The sequence below is a fragment of the Phoxinus phoxinus genome (genome assembly GCF_949152265.1).
Source record: "Phoxinus phoxinus genome assembly, chromosome: 3".
Classification (NCBI taxonomy): domain Eukaryota; kingdom Metazoa; phylum Chordata; class Actinopteri; order Cypriniformes; family Leuciscidae; genus Phoxinus; species Phoxinus phoxinus.
This window is the reverse complement of record NC_136878.1, coordinates 33,911,050-33,930,303: the sequence shown is the minus strand read 5'-3', so window position 1 is coordinate 33,930,303 and position 19,254 is coordinate 33,911,050. Positions and strand designations below refer to the sequence as shown.

The following is a 19,254-nucleotide window of genomic DNA, read 5'->3' as shown; positions in this document are numbered from 1 at the left end:
TTGTGGGCAATCAAAACAACAGTGACGTTTTGGAGTTATTGAATAGATGGCCTATTTTGTGTGCTATAATTATCTGAATGGATCATTAGTGTGAGTCATGGCTTTGTTGACCACTCTGTCTGCTCATCCACAGACCGACTCCAGAGGAAGCTCTCAAATGGGCAGAGTCGCTCGATGCGCTGCTTTCTCACAAATGTAAGACATGTCTCATTTGATATGACAGATGTGTTGATCTCTGCACTTCTGCAGCTGTCACTGCTGTTTTAAACCATGTTGTTTAACCTCTGCTCCTGGATCCAAATCCAGATTTACCCCAGATTCTGTAATACTTATTCTGTAATTGTAAAAAAAAAAAGAAGAGTAATTTTCTCTTCCCTTCTTCAGATGGCCTGGTAGTTTTCCGCTCCTTCCTGCAAACAGAGTTCAGTGAAGAGAATTTGGACTTTTGGCTGGCATGTGAGGACTTCAAGAGGATCAAATCACTGTCCAAGATGGCATCCAGAGCAAAGAAGATATTCACTGAGTACATCTCCATACAGTCCTGTAAAGAAGTAAGATGAAAAAGGGTCAAATTTTCTTATTTAGCTTTGAATGCAGTTATGCAAGTTTCTCTGTTATCATTAAATATTTTATTATTTATATTTATATTCATATTTTGAATTTGATTTATTTTCATTTTAGTTTAATGTTTAGTTATGATTTAAATGTTTTAGTTTCCAGCTTATAATTTTAGTGCTTTTTTACTTAAACTTATTTCAGCCTAATATTTTAATTTTCTTTCAGTTTTTCGTCTAATATTTATATTTTATTTCAGCTTTGTTTCAGTTAACAAAAATGTTTAAAGTTTTAAGTTAAAGTTTTAGTTTAAATTTTAGTTGACGATGATAACTGATAATAGCATTTCTTTTTTTTCTGGTTTGCTTGCCACAAAATGGCTCCCTGCATGTTTAAGACTTTGATTTGACAGTTGTCTTACTATTTATTTGAAAGAAACCATAATAGAATATGATGCCAAAATCATATTTGCCAAAAAAAATATGATGGCAAAACATTTTTTTATTTGTTCAAAACATTCAGCATTTTAGTGTTGAAGTCTTTTTGTTCATAATCCTCAAATCACCGTGACATTTTGACTTAAAAGAAAAAACGAAATTAATTTAAATTCAGAAATGTATACCATATTCCAGTCATCGTAAGTATGAACTGTTTTAGTGTTGTTTAAAATAAATACATTTACCTAAGCCTAACCCTAAACACAAAATGTGACCTATATACAGAAATCATGCAGTAATTATATAGAAATGCACTGCCATGTGCAATATACATAGACATAACCATTTGAGTTGACATGATATACTGTGTTGTTCTCAGCAAAAACTAAATTAGTTTTTATTTATTTATTTATATTATTATTATTATTATTATGTCATTTTACTTGCAATTTGTAATTTATTCCAGAGAGCAGGTGTACCAGAAAACCAATCCAAAATAAATATGAAAAGTGTCCTAAGCATAGTCTTGTTTTATTTCCAAGGTTAATCTGGATTCTTACACAAGGGAGCACATCAAGGGAAACATGGAGAACATCTGCGGAGACTCCTTTGACCTGGCTCAGAGCAGAATCTTTGGACTAATGGAAAGAGACTCGTACCCTCGATTCCTCCGCTCTGACATTTACATGGAATTAACCAACCAAAAGAGACCCGGCTCTGCCACAGATCCATCTTAAAGCTATGGCAACAAACTGTAAATGTTGAAACTTTTTAGATCAGTATTGCTGGAGACTTGACATGGATTTAGTAGAACAGGATGTGTCTACAATCACATTATCCACTGACGCACAGCTTTACATTGAAACATCAGTCTGCTAAGCACCTTGGAGAGCTCAGCCCGTTGGATCATTGCATGGACACATTGTTTTGGGACGCTTCTGTGCTGCACCCTGTTGGACAGTTGTGGCAATAAGATGGCGATAAATGTGTTATGAACATGCTGGAAGTGTTGACTCGAATCAATTTGCCAGTGCCTAAAACGCCTTGGCACCTATTGACCCAGTGGCAGTACATGGAGGGTGCAAAGAATGATGGGTATAGGAAAAAGAGAAATGTTGGTACCGTTTTATTTAGCTTTACCAAGATACATTATTTCACTTTCCTTTCCTGCACAGACCTCAACATACTCCACCTTTACAAAGAGCCCAGTTTTATGTTTATGAGTGAGATGATATTGGACAAAAGTAAGTATTAGTTAACATTAATGTCCTTTTTTATCTCGGGCACAGTTGACAGCATGTTTATATTCTCTCAGTACTACTGTTGAAAATCTTTACAGACAGAACACACATTTGTATTACTTTCAAGGGCTTTGGTAACTTTTCCACACTCGTTCTTTATGTAGTGGCCCCGTGGCTCTAACCCCTTTTGTTTCACAAGTGCAATATACAGTTAGTTATTCTTATTAACATTTCTTTAACAAAAACAGTATATTAAAGGGGTCAAAAGTATATATGTGTATGTATATATATATATATATATATATATATGCATAATGCATCAAAGGCTCGGTAAGAAAATGTGATTGCTGTTGTAAATAACAGAGGCTGAGATATATTGAATAATAGTTATAGTGATGTTAAAAGTCTAAAGGTATTTTGTTTGTTTTTATTGATGTTCGTCGGTTGTTCACACGTCAAAGAAACCAGAATAACATAATTTCTGTTTAATAGTGGCTTAACATACAAGAACATGTGTTGTACATAGATGTACGTGTTCTGTGTTTATTTACCAGTTAGCTCGTTGGGAAACTCATGTTTGGAAAATACAGTGTCAGTTTCCTTCTGCCTTCATCCTAACAATGTCCTTCCTTCTGTAATAATAAATATCCCTTGTATTTATTTGTGGGTTCATATTTCACTCACTGTTGCCTTTAAATGTAACATATTCTCATCAAATAAAATTTCTTTCAATCATGAGGTCAACTGAACATTTTTATACAGTCTTTGGCAATTACAATTATTGTTTTTATTTTCATGTTGGTTTGAAATACCATAGGATATATTGGCCTTATGAAGAGGGTGTACACTTTCTAAAAATCTCAAGAGGGCAGTCAAGTTCCAGAAAAATGCAAATAGGCCAAAGCCTGCAGTTTTTAAGGTTAATTTGTATATATTATATAATATATATTAATTAAATTATTATTCACAATGTTAACAGACAGGCTGTTAACTAATGGTAACAAAGGAAATCTTATTGTAGTTACCATATAATTTATATATGTATTTGTAAATGTATATAAGTGTTTATGAGTGTGTATGTGTCCCAGTATTGATCTGCCTTAAGGTAGACGATGATGCAATTTTCGTCTAGAAACAAATTTTGGTGTATTTTTTTTTATACATAAGCTGTATAAGCTGCTTTGATACAATCTGTATTGTAAAAAGCACTATAAATAAAGGTGACTCAAGTCAAGTCACCTTTATTTATTTGGCGCTTTTTTATATACATTTATATACTTTTTAATATTTATATACAAATTGTATCAAAGTAGCTTCACAGTGATATCATGAAAATAATACAACAAAGTTTGTTTCTAGAAGTAAACTGCGTCATCGTCCACCTGAAGTAAGGCAGATCAATAATATTGTTGACTATTAAATTCAGTGTCCCACTCTCAGTGCTGGGTTGTGTCAGGAAGGGCATCTGGCATAAAACTTTGTGCCAAATCAAGTGTGTGTGCACGTACCCTGCAAATGACCGGGAATAAAGCTAAGAAAGAAAGAGAGAATGTATTATATATAAATAATTGCATAATTTTTTTTATAAAAGTGACATATATAAATAACATTATTTATATATGTAGACGTATTTTTGTGTGTATAGTTGAAATTGACTCTTCCCTTAGTTCTTCATTTATATATATATATATATATATATATATATATATATATATATATATATATATATATATATACGAACACCCGAGTGAAAACACTATGATATAAAAAGGTACTAAAGTTGGCATTCACAATATTGTGTATTTTTTTTATCTAAATTATAATAATTTGCATAAAAAAATTCTGAAAATAACTAAATGACAATCTGTTTTATTCACTGTCTGTTTCATGAAAGCTGAGATGGAGGCAAATATTTAGTGCAGGAACACAGTGCTTCCTCTTACTTTCGGCTGGGTTTGACCGGCTGTCGAATGTGTGCAACACACTCCTTTTAACTTGAAGCTAATGTACGAAAACAAATTAAAGGAAATTATCCGTGTGTAAGAAAACAGCAACATAATTAGCGGAAAGTGAAAACCATGTTTTGCCTAATGTATAATGAAAGCTTTTGATTTTGCACTGCCTCTGATGCAAATATTTCTGATACATGCAGCTGTGTCAGCACAAGAACTACTATTCGCTGTATGCATACTTTTAAGACACAGTGAAACAGTGTGTTTACACCACAACATGTTTACCAAGTAGAGCCATCTACAAATTATTATAAGAGTTATTCCCCAGAGCGGCTTTGTAGGAATGACACTGACACACAGACACAGACACTGCAAAACATTTACTCAGTACAGGATCTACCCTTGTATTTTATAGATGTAAAAAATGAATGCATACTGTTACATCCCAATTAAGGCAGTCCATATAGAGAACCTCTCTTATATGTGCAATGAGGTCCCAAAAGCAGATGTTCAGTGAACACAAATGATCTGTGCTGATGAGTCATAGCTTTATTAATGACCCTGTAGGTAAAGGAAAGGACTCACATGGGACTCCAGACAGGCAATAGGTCAAGCGAGTGACGGTGATGACGCACACCATCCAGATGTCTTTACTATGAAAAGGATGTTTGCACATGGAGCTTAAGTCTACTGAAAAGCTGAATATCTTGAAATATGTGTCAAAATATCATTTTCATATGTAAATAATAAATTACAATTTTTTTTAGCTAATAATGGTCAATTTAATGCCCTTTTTCTTAAATTAATTTAATTTAAATTAAATTAAATATAAAACAAAATGAAAATGACATCTATGGTAATGCTCAAATTTTCACAGTTTTTAAACTGATATTTTGTGACTTTTAGATTAGTTTTCCTTGACTTTATATGAATAATTGAAGAAGAAGAAAACATGTGAATTGCGAAATAAAGTATAAAATAAAAGATTTGATTCATTGTTATGGCCATGGATGGGTAGCCGTAGCCATGTAGGCATGATGGTCAGCCCTGAACTCTCTGGGCTGGGCTGGACTCTGGGGCTGAAGCAGACTCTGGGCTAAGCTCTGGGGCTGAAGTAGACTCTGGGCTAAGCTCTGGGGCTGAAGCGGACTCTGGGCTAAGCTCTGGGGCTGGAGCGGACTGTGGGCTAAGCTGTGGGGCTGAAGCGGACTCTGGACTAAGCTCTGGGGCTGGAGTGGACACTGGGCTAAGCTCTGGGGCTGAAGCGGACTCTGGGCTAAGCTCTGGGGCTGGAGCGGACTCTGGGCTAAGCTGTGGGGCTGGAGCGGACTCTGGGCTAAGCTGTGGGGCTGGAGTGGACTCTGGGCTAAGCTCTGGGGCTAAAGCGGACTCTGGGCTAAGCTCTGGGGCTGAAGCGGACTCTGGGCTAAGCTCTGGGGCTGAAGCGGACTCTGGGCTAAGCTCTGGGGCTGAAGCGGACTCTGGGCTAAGCTCTGGGGCTGGAGCGGACTCTGGGCTAAGCTGTGGGGCTGGAGCGGACTCTGGGCTAAGCTCTGGGGCTAAAGCGGACTCTGGGCTAAGCTGTGGGGCTGGAGCGGACTCTGGGCTAAGCTCTGGGGCTAAAGCGGACTCTGGGCTAAGCTCTGGGGCTGAAGCGGACTCTGGGCTAAGCTCTGGGGCTGAAGTGGACACTGGGCTAAGCTCTGGGGCTGAAGCGGACTCTGGGCTAAGCTCTGGGGCTGGAGCGGACTCTGGGCTAAGCTGTGGGGCTGGAGCGGACTCTGGGCTAAGCTGTGGGGCTGGAGCGGACTCTGGGCTAAGCTGTGGGGCTGGAGCGGACTCTGGGCTAAGCTCTGGGGCTGAAGCGGACTCTGGGCTAAGCTCTGGGGCTGGAGCGGACTCTGGGCTAAGCTGTGGGGCTGGAGTGGACTCTGGGCTAAGCTCTGGGGCTAAAGCGGACTCTGGGCTAAGCTCTGGGGCTGAAGCGGACTCTGGGCTAAGCTCTGGGGCTGAAGCGGACTCTGGGCTAAGCTCTGGGGCTGAAGCGGACTCTGGGCTAAGCTCTGGGGCTGGAGCGGACTCTGGGCTAAGCTGTGGGGCTGGAGCGGACTCTGGGCTAAGCTCTGGGGCTGGAGTGGACACTGGGCTAAGCTCTGGGGCTGAAGCGGACTCTGGGCTAAGCTCTGGGGCTGGAGCGGACTCTGGGCTAAGCTGTGGGGCTGGAGCGGACTCTGGGCTAAGCTGTGGGGCTGGAGTGGACTCTGGGCTAAGCTCTGGGGCTAAAGCGGACTCTGGGCTAAGCTCTGGGGCTGAAGCGGACTCTGGGCTAAGCTCTGGGGCTGAAGCGGACTCTGGGCTAAGCTCTGGGGCTGAAGCGGACTCTGGGCTAAGCTCTGGGGCTGGAGCGGACTCTGGGCTAAGCTGTGGGGCTGGAGCGGACTCTGGGCTAAGCTCTGGGGCTAAAGCGGACTCTGGGCTAAGCTGTGGGGCTGGAGCGGACTCTGGGCTAAGCTCTGGGGCTAAAGCGGACTCTGGGCTAAGCTCTGGGGCTGAAGCGGACTCTGGGCTAAGCTCTGGGGCTGAAGTGGACACTGGGCTAAGCTCTGGGGCTGAAGCGGACTCTGGGCTAAGCTCTGGGGCTGGAGCGGACTCTGGGCTAAGCTGTGGGGCTGGAGCGGACTCTGGGCTAAGCTGTGGGGCTGGAGCGGACTCTGGGCTAAGCTGTGGGGCTGGAGCGGACTCTGGGCTAAGCTCTGGGGCTGAAGCGGACTCTGGGCTAAGCTCTGGGGCTGGAGCGGACTCTGGGCTAAGCTGTGGGGCTGGAGTGGACTCTGGGCTAAGCTCTGGGGCTAAAGCGGACTCTGGGCTAAGCTCTGGGGCTGAAGCGGACTCTGGGCTAAGCTCTGGGGCTGAAGCGGACTCTGGGCTAAGCTCTGGGGCTGAAGCGGACTCTGGGCTAAGCTCTGGGGCTGGAGCGGACTCTGGGCTAAGCTGTGGGGCTGGAGCGGACTCTGGGCTAAGCTCTGGGGCTAAAGCGGACTCTGGGCTAAGCTCTGGGGCTGAAGCGGACTCTGGGCTAAGCTCTGGGGCTGAAGTGGACTCTGGGCTAAGCTCTGGGGCTGGAGCGGACTCTGGGCTAAGCTCTGGGCCTGAAGCAGACTCTGGGATAAGCTTTGGGGCTGGAGTGGACTCTGGGCTAAGCTCTGGGGCTGAAGCGGACTCTGGGCTAAGCTCTGGGGCTGGAGCGGACTCTGGGCTAAGCTCTGGGGCTGGAGTGGACCCAGGGGCTTGAGCCGACACTGGAGCGGACCCAGGGGCTTGAGACAACACTGGAGCGGGCTCAGGGGCTGGAGCCGACACTGGACTCTGCTCACGGGCTGGAGCCGACACTGGACGCTGCTCAGGGTCTGGAGCCGACACTGGACTCTGCTCAGGGGCTGGAGCCAACCCTAGACTGTGCTCAGGGTCTGGAGCCGACACTGTGTGTGTGGCCCAGACACACATAAATGCCAGAGCCATTGTGGACAACGCTCTCTGTAGCAGACTATGGAATTTCACTGACTGGAACAGACTCGGGGGGATTTTACTCGCTGGGACAGACTCTGGAAAATCATTCGATGGAACGGACTCTGGAATTTCAATCACTGGAACGGACTTAGGGATTTCACTCTCTGGAAGGGACTCGTGAATTTCAGTCTTTAGAACAGACTCGGGAGCTTCAGTCTCTGGAACAGACTCAGGAATTTCAGTCTCTGGAACGGACTCAAGGATTTCACTCACTGGAACGGATTCTGCGATTGTACTCACTGGAACGGATCAGGCTCGGGGTTAGCTGGAGTGCTCAAACGTTTTCGGGACAGGACTTGATGATTATGGGAAAAGTCCTCATTCACTTCATCAACAACGAAATCAGAACCATCTAGCCAGAGGACATAGTTGATGTAATCAAATCTTATGCCAGTCTCTTAAGCTGTGCCCGTTCCATAGTTGAGTCCCTGTTGTGGTCTTTCATTCTGTCACGTGCCCCAACCTGTCTTGGAGGCGCCTGTCACAGATGGGGTGATTTCCAGGGGGCCAGGGCTCTGGTACAGCCATGGCTCACCCTAAGAATAACATGGCCCTTGCACACAGCTCGAGGTCGGACGCGGGCCTTACCCCAGTTTTGCAGGGGCCGCATGTGTAACAGGCCCAAGGGAACTACTGAGGAGGCTGCTGCCATGAGGCACAAATGAGCTTCTGAAATGTCTTTAAAAGGAGGTTGCTCCCCGGTCTGAATGCCGTCAATAGCTGCTGATCCGGCAAAATCCAAGCCCGCATGTCGGACGAGTCGAGTACTGCCCCCAGGAACGCGATGCGTTGGCGGGGTGACAGTGCTCAAAATTATTCTGATCCCTTCGAATGGGTTAAGAGCAGCCAATCGCTGTGGTAATTCAGGATGCTAAATCCACACATTTCATAAAGTTGTATGGGGCCAGAGACTGTCCGAATGGTAGGACTGTATATTGATATGCCAAGAATGGTCAGTGATGGGGATTTGAACGTTTGTATCCTTCAGAACCACCAATAAAAACCAATCCTCTGGGCATATCTGCGAGAGGATCTGTTTCAAAGAAAGCATCCTAAATGCCCATCTTATTAGAGCGTTGTATTACTCAGAGACATCAAGAGATGGGCCTGAGGCCCCTATTCTCCTTGGGGACTAGGAAGTAGTGGCTGTAAAAGTGACATTTTCATAATGGCTTCCCAAGTTTGGCTTCGGGCGGTGAGGGGTTGGAGAACCGCAGATGACTGATGCTTGTAGCAGCATGAAACGGAGGAGAAATTATCTTTTTGGGAAGGTGTTGGTGTTTTTTTTTTTTTTTTTGCTATAACAGCGGGAAAAAGTCTGGGCACCCTTAAAACAGGTGACGGAGGTCCAGTACTGGCAACAAATACAAGGAACTGAACTGAACAGGGGGTGGCAGTCCGGGTGCGGGATTTAGCCTTCTCCTTCTTGTGCCCAAAACATCAAGGCTGCTTGGGTCCTGCTCAGGGTCCTGCTCTAGCTTAGGGCGGGGCCCCTGGGGCTTGGGAAATGGGTAGCGCTTTGCTGGACGGAAACGCTGTTTCACCTTGGGTTCTGCTTTCTGCTGGTGCTAAATTGAGCCAAAAGTGGCAATGGTGCGGCCGATTGTCTGGTTTTAGTGGCGCGCACTAGATGTGTCTTTGCGCTGAAGGAGAGTAAATCTGAATACATGGCCGTTACTGCGCAACTTAAATAGGCAGTCGGTCCCACCCATTCTGGTGGTCTGAAAGGCCATTTGTCTGTGAAATTCACAGACGTGAACCAATCAGGCATCAGTATTCTGAGAACTGATTTTCCTCATAACATACAGAACAAATCTCTGACGCAATGCGCCTGAACCATATTGAAAAGGAACAGAATCTATTAACAAATTAGAAGCAAAAGATTAAACAGAACAGACCAGGAAAACTTAACAAAACAGAACAAACATGATGACATAGTTACTCTTCAAGAACTCTTCAAGGGATCTGGACCATTATGTTAAAGTGATAAAGATGTTTTTCAAAATAATGGTCCAAATCACTAGTAGTTCTTGACAAGTAACTAGGTAACACTTGAGTAATTAGTGATGCATTTTATGACCATATTCAGAGTAACAAAGATGACTGATTACATCACAGACACACACAAACTAATGTTGTGATTACTTGGTCATTCTTTATAATTAGTGATAGTTAGTTGATAGTTATTAATGAGGCTAATCTCATTCAGTACTTATTTATTAACTAATAAGGAACCATCTTAGTCCTAAATTTGATATTACTGATTAGTTAAAGGGATACTCCACCGTTTTTTCATATTAAACTATGTTATTCCCTTAACTAAGACGAGTTGATACATACCTCTCTCGTCTCAGTGCGTGCACTAAATCGCTCTTACGGCGAAACTTTTTTAGCACTTAGCTTAGCCCAGTTCATTCAATAGGGGCCAAGCAGAGAAGCTACCAAACACCTCCACGTTTTCCCTATTTAAATACAGTTACTCGAGTAGTGTAACTCGACCTAGGACGGTGACACAAAACAAAACGTTGCGCTTTTTTAAGCGTGTAAAATGGATAACTATATTGTATGGCGGAATACCATAGCAAGTGCTTGGGAGCACTTCGACTTGGCGCAGTAATATCTTCACTCGTGAAAAATCCTCACACCGGCCCCCGCTCGCTCTGTGAAGATCTTCACTCACGAAACATTGTCCAGGAAGCAGACACACTCTGTCAATTCAAATAAAAAACACATCTCTTTGACCTAACATACACATAACATAGATTAGATCAGCCGGAACCAGGAACACTTCCCATAAATCCTGATGTAGTTGTTACATCATAAGAAGGATGGCGTCTACGCTAATTTTAGTCTCTCTGTTTTTCCCGAGGTTTACCGCAGTCCACCGGATCCTGGCCGTATCTGGATCTGATGAAGGACCTGCGCCTGGACACGACAACAACGCAGTCCTGAAGTGTCAACTGGTCTCTCCCATGTGAAGGCCTCCCTCCCATCCCTTTACCTCTGTACAGATAAAACGTTGTCGGGATAATTCGGGTTCACATGGCTACGCGGAAGCAATAAAAAATTCTGTATTACATTTTTTTCAAGGCTTGTACCTTGGAAGCTATTTCATGGTTTGCGTTCTTGAGCCATCAGGCACTGTTTTGTGCGGGTGGGCCACATAAGGGGTTTTCTGTTAACGGTGTCATGTTAGCGGCCCCTAAGTTAATAACTAATGATCGTTGCGACGGAAGTGAATCAATCAAAACTAACTTTAGCTGGACAATAACTTTATTCTAGAGCTGCTGTAAAGCCAAAATAATCTCTGTTACTTTAATTTCCTATTATTACTGTAAAGCTGCTTTGAAACAATCTATATTGTTAAAAGCGCTATATAAATGAAGGTGACTTGACTAGTAGCTGAAGTATTAATGTAGTACTACTCATTTATCCTGCATTACTTCCTCCATAGCTAACTATTAATGATGGACCATTATTCTAAAATGTTACCCGTATTTAAGATTTCCAGGAGACTTTCATTCACACCCATAGATGGTGCTACAATCATACTGTTCAGCTGTACTGCAAAGAGCCATACTGTCTGACCAAATAGTCTGACCAAAAAAACATTTGGACAGATAGAGGGATGGTAGGGAAATGTGGGGATGTGTTTCTGCAGTTCTGTGTGTGTGTGTGTGTGTGTACGGTTGTATTTGAAGGGGTGTGAGAACACTCTGGGTATGGAGAGATTGAGGACAGGAATCGCCCTCCTCTAGTTTCACTTTGGCTTATTCACAAACATTAATAAAGTTTCTTATAAAAGAGCCGTATTACACCTGTAATGACGCAAGAAGCTAACTGTGGCAACAAACTGATTTTCAGAAAACTCTTGAGGTTGTTGGATGTGGAAATGTTTGTATTCAATGTAAATGAAGTACGAGGAAATGTACAATTTACACATATATTTAGAGGTACAGACATTAACTCTTTTGTTTTTAATATAATTATTTATTATTATTATTATTATTGTGTTATATTTTGTTATGCCAATATGTACCTGCACAACAAACTGTAAAGGACAGACACATGAAATTCAGACCAAATGTCTTTTATATACACAGATTCCTTGGCTCGCAATCTAGACATCCCACAAACTTTCATTTCTTTCTGCCTGAAAAAGTTTTCTCCAATATTGGATTTTAAAAATAAATAAATAAATAAATAAATAATAATTAAAAAAATCCTAGGTTTTTCGCCAGATCTCCACCAAATTTAGCACCCTGGAGTGCCTGAGTTAAGAAATATAAAAAAATATGCTGAACTTTGAATTCAAAATGGCTGCCAGACACCAATAAATATTATTGTGTGTGGATTATTTTGTTAAAATGGATCATCAAAAAGTAATTGTAATTGGTGCATGTATACAAATGCAATATATTTATTAGAGGTCAGTCAATAGGTAGAGTCATGATAATGATAAATGTTAAAATGGCTCTAACTATGGAACTTTAATTGGCTTGAAATGTTGCACGCGGTTGTTGATAAAGACCTTAAGGGGGTATATGAGGACAATCCAAAACAAAACTTGGTATTTCTACAAAAGAACAGAGTCTGAAAAAACATTAAAGTTCAAAGTTCTAATTTGGACAGAAGGTGGCGCTATCACAGTGAATAAGAAGATAAGTTACATTACATTAAACGATTGTAATTAATGTTCATGAATTTGATTAAAAATGAAATGTCAGTAAAAAGACACCATTTTTTGAATATGAACAATTCTAAACTTGTAGACTGAAGGGGGTTGTTGATTTGATTGATACTGAAATTGGTTCTTGCAGCTTTAGTTTATAACTTGGCTCATTATAAAAACTAATACTTGTTTTTTTTTTTCATTCAGAAATGCAACAGGCGAAGTGTAGATCCTTCTGGAAGGGGTTCACATTCAGAAACGCATTAAACTTTCAGCATCCCTCACTGTTCCCTAAGGTCCGTCATTATTTTAATTAACATCTTCTTGTGCAGTATGTGTTCACCCTTGATTGATGGTTAAATTCAGATAAGTGCAGATGCGACATGCTGTCAGGTACTAGCAGACGGAACGTCAGGAGCACAGACTGCACTTTTTATGGCTGCACTCTTTCTCTTTTTTCCTGCCGTAAAGGATGAACTCATCGCTAAAAATGGATCCCGGTTCCTTCCTCATCACAGGCCTCATCATCAGCAGATTGGAGAATGGGCGATGAGCCAGGAGTCTTCATCCCTTAAAGGCACCCAGCCTTTTTCTTTTTTGTCGCTCTCTCTTTCAATCTCCATCCGCTGTTCTTTCATGCACAAAAATACATACGCAACATTTAAATACTGTTGAAAGAGTGATCTGCTTGCGATGAAAAGTTCCTCTGGGTCTGTTTCATGAAGCTTCAGCAAGCTGAGTCATATTTTGTTAATGTATGGATCGGATCTCATATGAGTGTGAAATTAATGTACTCAAAAAGTAAACTTTGGTCTGAAAAGGCACAAATACAGACAAGCGGAGGGATATGCACAAAGAAACATCTAATGGTTGTTGTGCTAAAATCAGCTCAAATGTGAAGACCGGACTGTTGTATAAGTAAATACAATGCATATTTTACAGTAATGAGGGAAAGTTAAATACTTTAGAACCGAACGGGCTGTAGTGCCAACACTGAACTCCAGGATGACAGGGTTTATGCCATCATTTCATTACTCTATCATCCAGAAAGAAGTCCATCAATAGATAATTTTGGGGTCATTTGGCCGCTGTCCAAACCAGTGGGTCAGTGCTCAATTTATGTTTGACAGTGATCTACTGCTGCTGAAGACACTGAGAACCTTCACAGACCTCACAGAGAAACAGTGTAAAGTTTACAATGTGTTACCCAAGATGTTAGCCTGTTATTTAATTCACAGCCGTCTAGACTCTTAATATAACTGAAGATCATATGAGGAGCAACCTGGTCAATCCTAAAATATTATTTAATCGTTTAAACGTATGGATGGCCATTCAGGTTATTCTGAGTATAGCAGAATCATTCAGTTCTTTTTGCTGTTTGCCTGCCTTCTTTCAGTGCCTCAAATGTTTCCTATTATGTCTTTCATTTTTCCCGCTGTAAATACACCACTCACAAAAGCCTCTGCCAATGTTTGAAATACTCCAAAGTTTTCATTTTGCATCATTCACCCCCAAAGTATGCTTAAGTCAGTCTCCTTCAAACAGTGCCATGAACTGATTAGAAAAATATGGACAATTATAGACAGCTTAACCTCTAAAAAAAAAAAAAAACTGAGGCTGGTTTGTATTTCCTCAGTCTCTAACCTGAGTCCACAGAAGAGCCAAGGAAAATAAACGTTAATGGTGTAGTCCACAGTGTGGGTTGTATATAATTAACATTTAGGGCAGCATCCAAAAAAACATATATGGCAATAAAAAATAAAAAATAAATAAAAAAACAGTGTCATCAACCATGCTGACACATTCCTGGTGCCTTCAAAAGTAATTTCAGTCTAACTCCACTGCAGATTTGCAGGCATAAAAAGGGCAGGTACAGATATGGTAAAGCAACAGGTTCCAAATATGAGTTTTACTGAAATTTTTACAGGGCTTTTGGTGTAAGGAGAAAAAGAAGAAGAAAAAAACAAGAGACAACAAGAACAACAAACAAATAACAGAAACAAACACACAAAACAAGATGCCAGTGGTTATTAGTTGGTTTTATACTGATTTAGTATTTTACCTATATTCAATCATTTTTAATGATGTTATTAGTCATTATGTAAAAACATGTCTATGTTCTGTTTTCTAATGTCTGTTATATGGGTCAAAGAAAGCAGAGGAGTATTGAGAGCTTAAGGTGATATTTGTGCAGTCCACTCTTAATGAGTTGTTTAATTTTCATTGCATATATTAATAACTGTGAGTCATTTACACTACTGGTCAGTGTTTGGGCTCAGTAAGATTTTTGTTTAATGTTTTTAAAAGAAGTCTCTTATTCTCATGCTTATATTGAAAGGCTGCATTTATGTGATCAAAATACAGTAAAAACAGTGATATTGTGACATATTATTACAATTTAAAATAACTAACTTTTGTATTTTAATATATTTTAAAATGTAATTTATTCCTGTGAGGGCAAAACTGAATTTTCAGCAGCCATTACTCCAGTCTTTGGTGTCACATTGTCCTTCAGAAATCATTCTAATATGCTGATTTAGTGCTCGAGAAACATTTCTTATTGTTATCAATGTTGAAAACAGACTGTGATCATTATAAATTAAAAAAGAACAGCAATTAATTCAAATGAAATCTTTTGTAACATCATAAATGCATCCTTGCTGTATAAAATTATTAATTTCTTAAAGAAACAACACCTTTTGAACAGTTGTGCATATCCATATCGTATATCATCAGCAATATATCAAGATATATCAATTAGACCAGAAGTGGTTTGTGATATGAAGAATATATTTAGAAATATCTCCTATTATTTTAATTGAATGTACTGAATTCCTAAAATGGAGCCAAAAAAGTTCTTGACAACACATCTGAGAGGATGATAGCACCATTGTATCATGGTTGCAATTGGTCATTTGGTGCCTTGCTCAAGGGCACCTCAGTCGTGGGTATTGAGGGTGGAAGAGTACACTGTTTATTCACTCCCCCCTTTCCTGCCGGTGTTGAAAATCGAACCCACAACCTTCGGGTTACAAGTCTGACTCTCTAACCATTAGGCCAGTGATTACAATGAGTTTGAATGACACTTGTTAGTAAATATATAGTTGTCAAACACTAAACACAGCAAAAGTTTACTCTACTTTTATTTTTTATTTTTTAAAAGTTTTATGTGTCTAATACATACAGTAATTATCATGCTCAGATAAAGTTGGTTAATATTGTTGCATGGCATATTAGCTTCATAGAGCTGTTTCTTGGGTCACCTCTAGCTTTCTAATGAGAGGATAACCATGAGGTTTCTAATGAGAAGCAAAACCAGAATTTCCTGCTTTCCAGAACATTTTTCTCTCCCAAACAAAATTCCATGATAATTCTAAACAGCTGTGTATCGCACCTCTGATTCTGACAGTATGCGTGTGTTCACAAAACTATGTTTTGTACTGGCCCTGACCCAATGCCCTACTTGAGTGAGTCACCTGATTAAAATATTACCTATGCAGCCAGTCTTTTGTTGTTTCTTCACTGAGTAATGAAACTGGTGCAGGAGCAGTTCACTTCCCTGCTAAATCTTTACCCAGCTGACCTCAGATCTGCACATGTCATATTTCCTCTATTGTGTGATGTCATGCTGCAGATAAGAGTGACAGTCAGGCAGCATTCAAGAGCTTTTTTGGCAGCACATTCTGTCAGAGTGCTCTCAGGGGAATGGAATCAGCCCAAGGACTGGGAAAGCAAACTTGCAAAACAAAGCAGCCAATTCCTATCCCCTCTTTCATCTGTGATCTAGGAGATGAAGACAGATTTGTGTAGGAAAACACAGATACATAGACACACAAAGCAGGCTCGTTATAAATATTGCGGATACAATAGTTCAATAAGTCAATATTGTCTAAATTACATATTAGACACAATATTGCCAGATACTTTGTCTGTTTGTGCTCTGCCAACTAAAGCAGTTCCAAACGAAACCAAAAGAAAAGCAGCCATTGCATTTCTCCAAGCAATACACAGTACCGTTTTATAATCAATCAGCTGAATGACCGATTCAATAACTCACTCATAAAGACTTGCTATTAATTATGCGACCTGCTCCATAATGTTCCAAATGCAAAATCTCCATAATGCAATGTTCAAAAGAAAGTGAACTGGTAATTTTTTTGAATTTTTTATAAAGTAATCCATTTGACCTATTTGAACCATTTGAATATTTCTATTTCTATTTTAGTTATCAGCGAGTGATTGTGAGTTTGCGCTTTACTTTCTCTTAATCTTTCCATGACTCAGAAAATGCTCTGTTTAAGTAAGGGTATAACAGATGCACTGTTAAATGAGATTAAGGTAAGTAGATACATTGTAAACTCGATTTGAGGACACTAAAGAGGATCGCACTCCAGACAAGAAAATCGTTAAAATCTACAGTGTCAAGTGTTTTAAGCTGCACGGGTCCCACACTTGAAAGGGGTTCCTTACTTCTGAACTGAACACTGGATTCCACTCACAAGAATGAGACTTAAGTTGCCTTTTTTCAATTTATTGCAGAATTTCAGTAGGTGAAAAAACAGTGTAAATATTTGCATCAAAACCTTAAGTAAACAGCAATGCACATTAATTAAAACACCAAAATCTCACACTGTACATAACAGTTTATACAGGTTTAATTTGGTAAGCATTAGCATATTTAAACCAAGGTAGGAATAATGGCACGCTTACAGGCGAGCACTCTTCTTTAAGACAGGGAGTACTCATGCCTGCCTCCTTCCAAAAAAGACAAAGCCCATCACACTGGAGCCAGAGAGCTTTGAGAGCCGTCAGTTTACCCATCTACTACCATCACACCTAAGGGAAAGAACTCTGAGGTTTCACCCAAGAGCTTCTCCATGGTTCCAGTCCAGTTTGTTGAGGTAGCAGAACCCTAATGCCTCTCGGTTCTCTGTTCTGTGCATCCCAGCCACGAGTGCACCTTCAGAGAGAATATTCAGCTTTTGTGGTCGGATTTTGGAGGAGAGATGTAGGCCCAGTTTGTGGAGGCAGCAGAACATTCATGTGCCATAACTAGGACCATCAGTACAGAGCTCTGAAGGGCATCACCATTAGAGCCTATCCATGCCGCGCAGTTGGAGAAGTCAAACAGAGAAGGCAGCAGAATCATCCCAATCCCTGATTTGCCTCTCGTCTAAGACCATCAAACAAATACCAAAGAGCTCAGAGATTCTGTCATCTAACTCATCTGAAGCCATGTTAAACAATTTTTTACACGTTTATATTTATCTTTTTTTTATATTGTTGTATATTAGTAAATATCTACGTATATATCGATATAGTACAAAAATGTTTGTATTTATGAAATAAAATTTCTAAAACGTATATGTAAAAATGCTTAATGTAAAAACTGTAAAACTATTTATTTATCAAGGAGAATATACATGGACTTCATTGTTATATGCATGTCCTAGATCAAGTCAAAATTCACTTTCTTCTGCTTCTCCTGGGCAGATGAATGTTAATGAATTACAATCTATATGCCAGAAATACAATCTAAAGCAGATCACATTTAAAAAATGTTTTTACTACACATAAAATAAAACCCATGTAGCCTATTTAATTCAATTTTATAGGAAAAAAAAAACTAGGATGAATTTTTATTTTTTTAACTTTCTCATAAAAACACTTTATTTCCCCCCTGCTTTTTATCAGATGGAAGTATGTTCTGCTTGTGGGTATAACCAACTGACCAAAGATAGAGTGCGTCAATGTGTAAATATTACAACGGAAAGACGATTGTGAAATGTACACCCTTTGCATGAGTTTGTGTGGCTATGTTACACAGACATTACACTTCATTGCAGGGGATAGCAGAAAAATCAAGCCAGGGTAGTTTCTATAGGCTGGTTTACTGTAAAGCAATCTGTGACATCTGCAATTTACAGAACAAATATGAAAATATGATATTTTAGATTTTTTTTTTATGTAATTGAATGTACAGACAAAGGCTTCAACCCTGCTCCTGGGGACTTACTGCCCCGCAGAGTATAGTTCCAACCCTAATCAAAAACACCTGAAACGGCTAATCAAGCTCTTCAGGATTGCTTGAAAACTCACAGGCAGGTGTGTTGAAATAGGTTGGAAATAAACTTTGCAGGACAGTGGGTCCCCAGGAGCTGGGTTGAAGACCTCTGACATGTATCTACAATATGAAAACTTTGAAGCATCAAGTAAAGTATTCATTTGTTTTGTAATAATTAAAAACATAAAGTTAAATACAAATTCTTACATTTACTAACTGTTACGATATTCTTACTGAAAAGGAAATGCCAGACATCAGCCAATACACAGTCATAGGCCCCGTTTACACGTACATGGTTATTTTGAAAAACGGAGACATTACCCTTCGTTTACACACAAACGGAGAATTCGCCTCTGAAAACGATCCTTTCTAAAAACTCCGGCCAGAGTGGAGATTTTGGAAAACATCACTGAGAGGGAACGAAACGCTGCGTTTACGCTGTGGGAACACCTCAGAGTGTTGCATCATGAATCATGTGTGAATTCAGTCCAATGAAAGAGCGAGACGTCATAGGCGTGTGACATCACAAATGACCCGCAAATTTAGTAGGGACCTAGGAATACAACCCGGCCTGGGGTGAAGAAAGACTATCACCATACCAGGTGCAAATCCAAGTACGTGCAGGCCTCAGCCTCATGTACCACCGAGAAAACGAAATTAAGGATCTCTCCTCAGAGATAACCCAGCAAAGAAACATTCATTGCAGAAATCAAGTACTGTACCATCAGGGCAGATAACAAGAGTCAGAAGGTGTTCTCCGCACCAG

At 40.4% G+C, this 19,254-nt stretch overlaps 1 protein-coding gene across 2 annotated transcripts in view; it reads left to right on the top strand.

The window, feature by feature from the left end:
- Positions 1 to 2,584, top strand: part of rgs3b (regulator of G protein signaling 3b) — a 43,612-nt gene extending 41,028 nt beyond the window's left edge. For both annotated transcript variants that reach the window (XM_079606768.1, XM_079606767.1), the window contains exons 23-25: positions 134 to 195; positions 385 to 551; positions 1,535 to 2,584. In XM_079606768.1, the coding sequence (XP_079462894.1) occupies positions 134 to 195; positions 385 to 551; positions 1,535 to 1,729 (424 nt within the window). In that variant the 3' untranslated portion in view covers positions 1,730 to 2,584. The remainder of the gene's footprint in view (positions 1 to 133; positions 196 to 384; positions 552 to 1,534) is intronic.
- Positions 2,585 to 19,254: the final 16,670 nt, after the last annotated feature.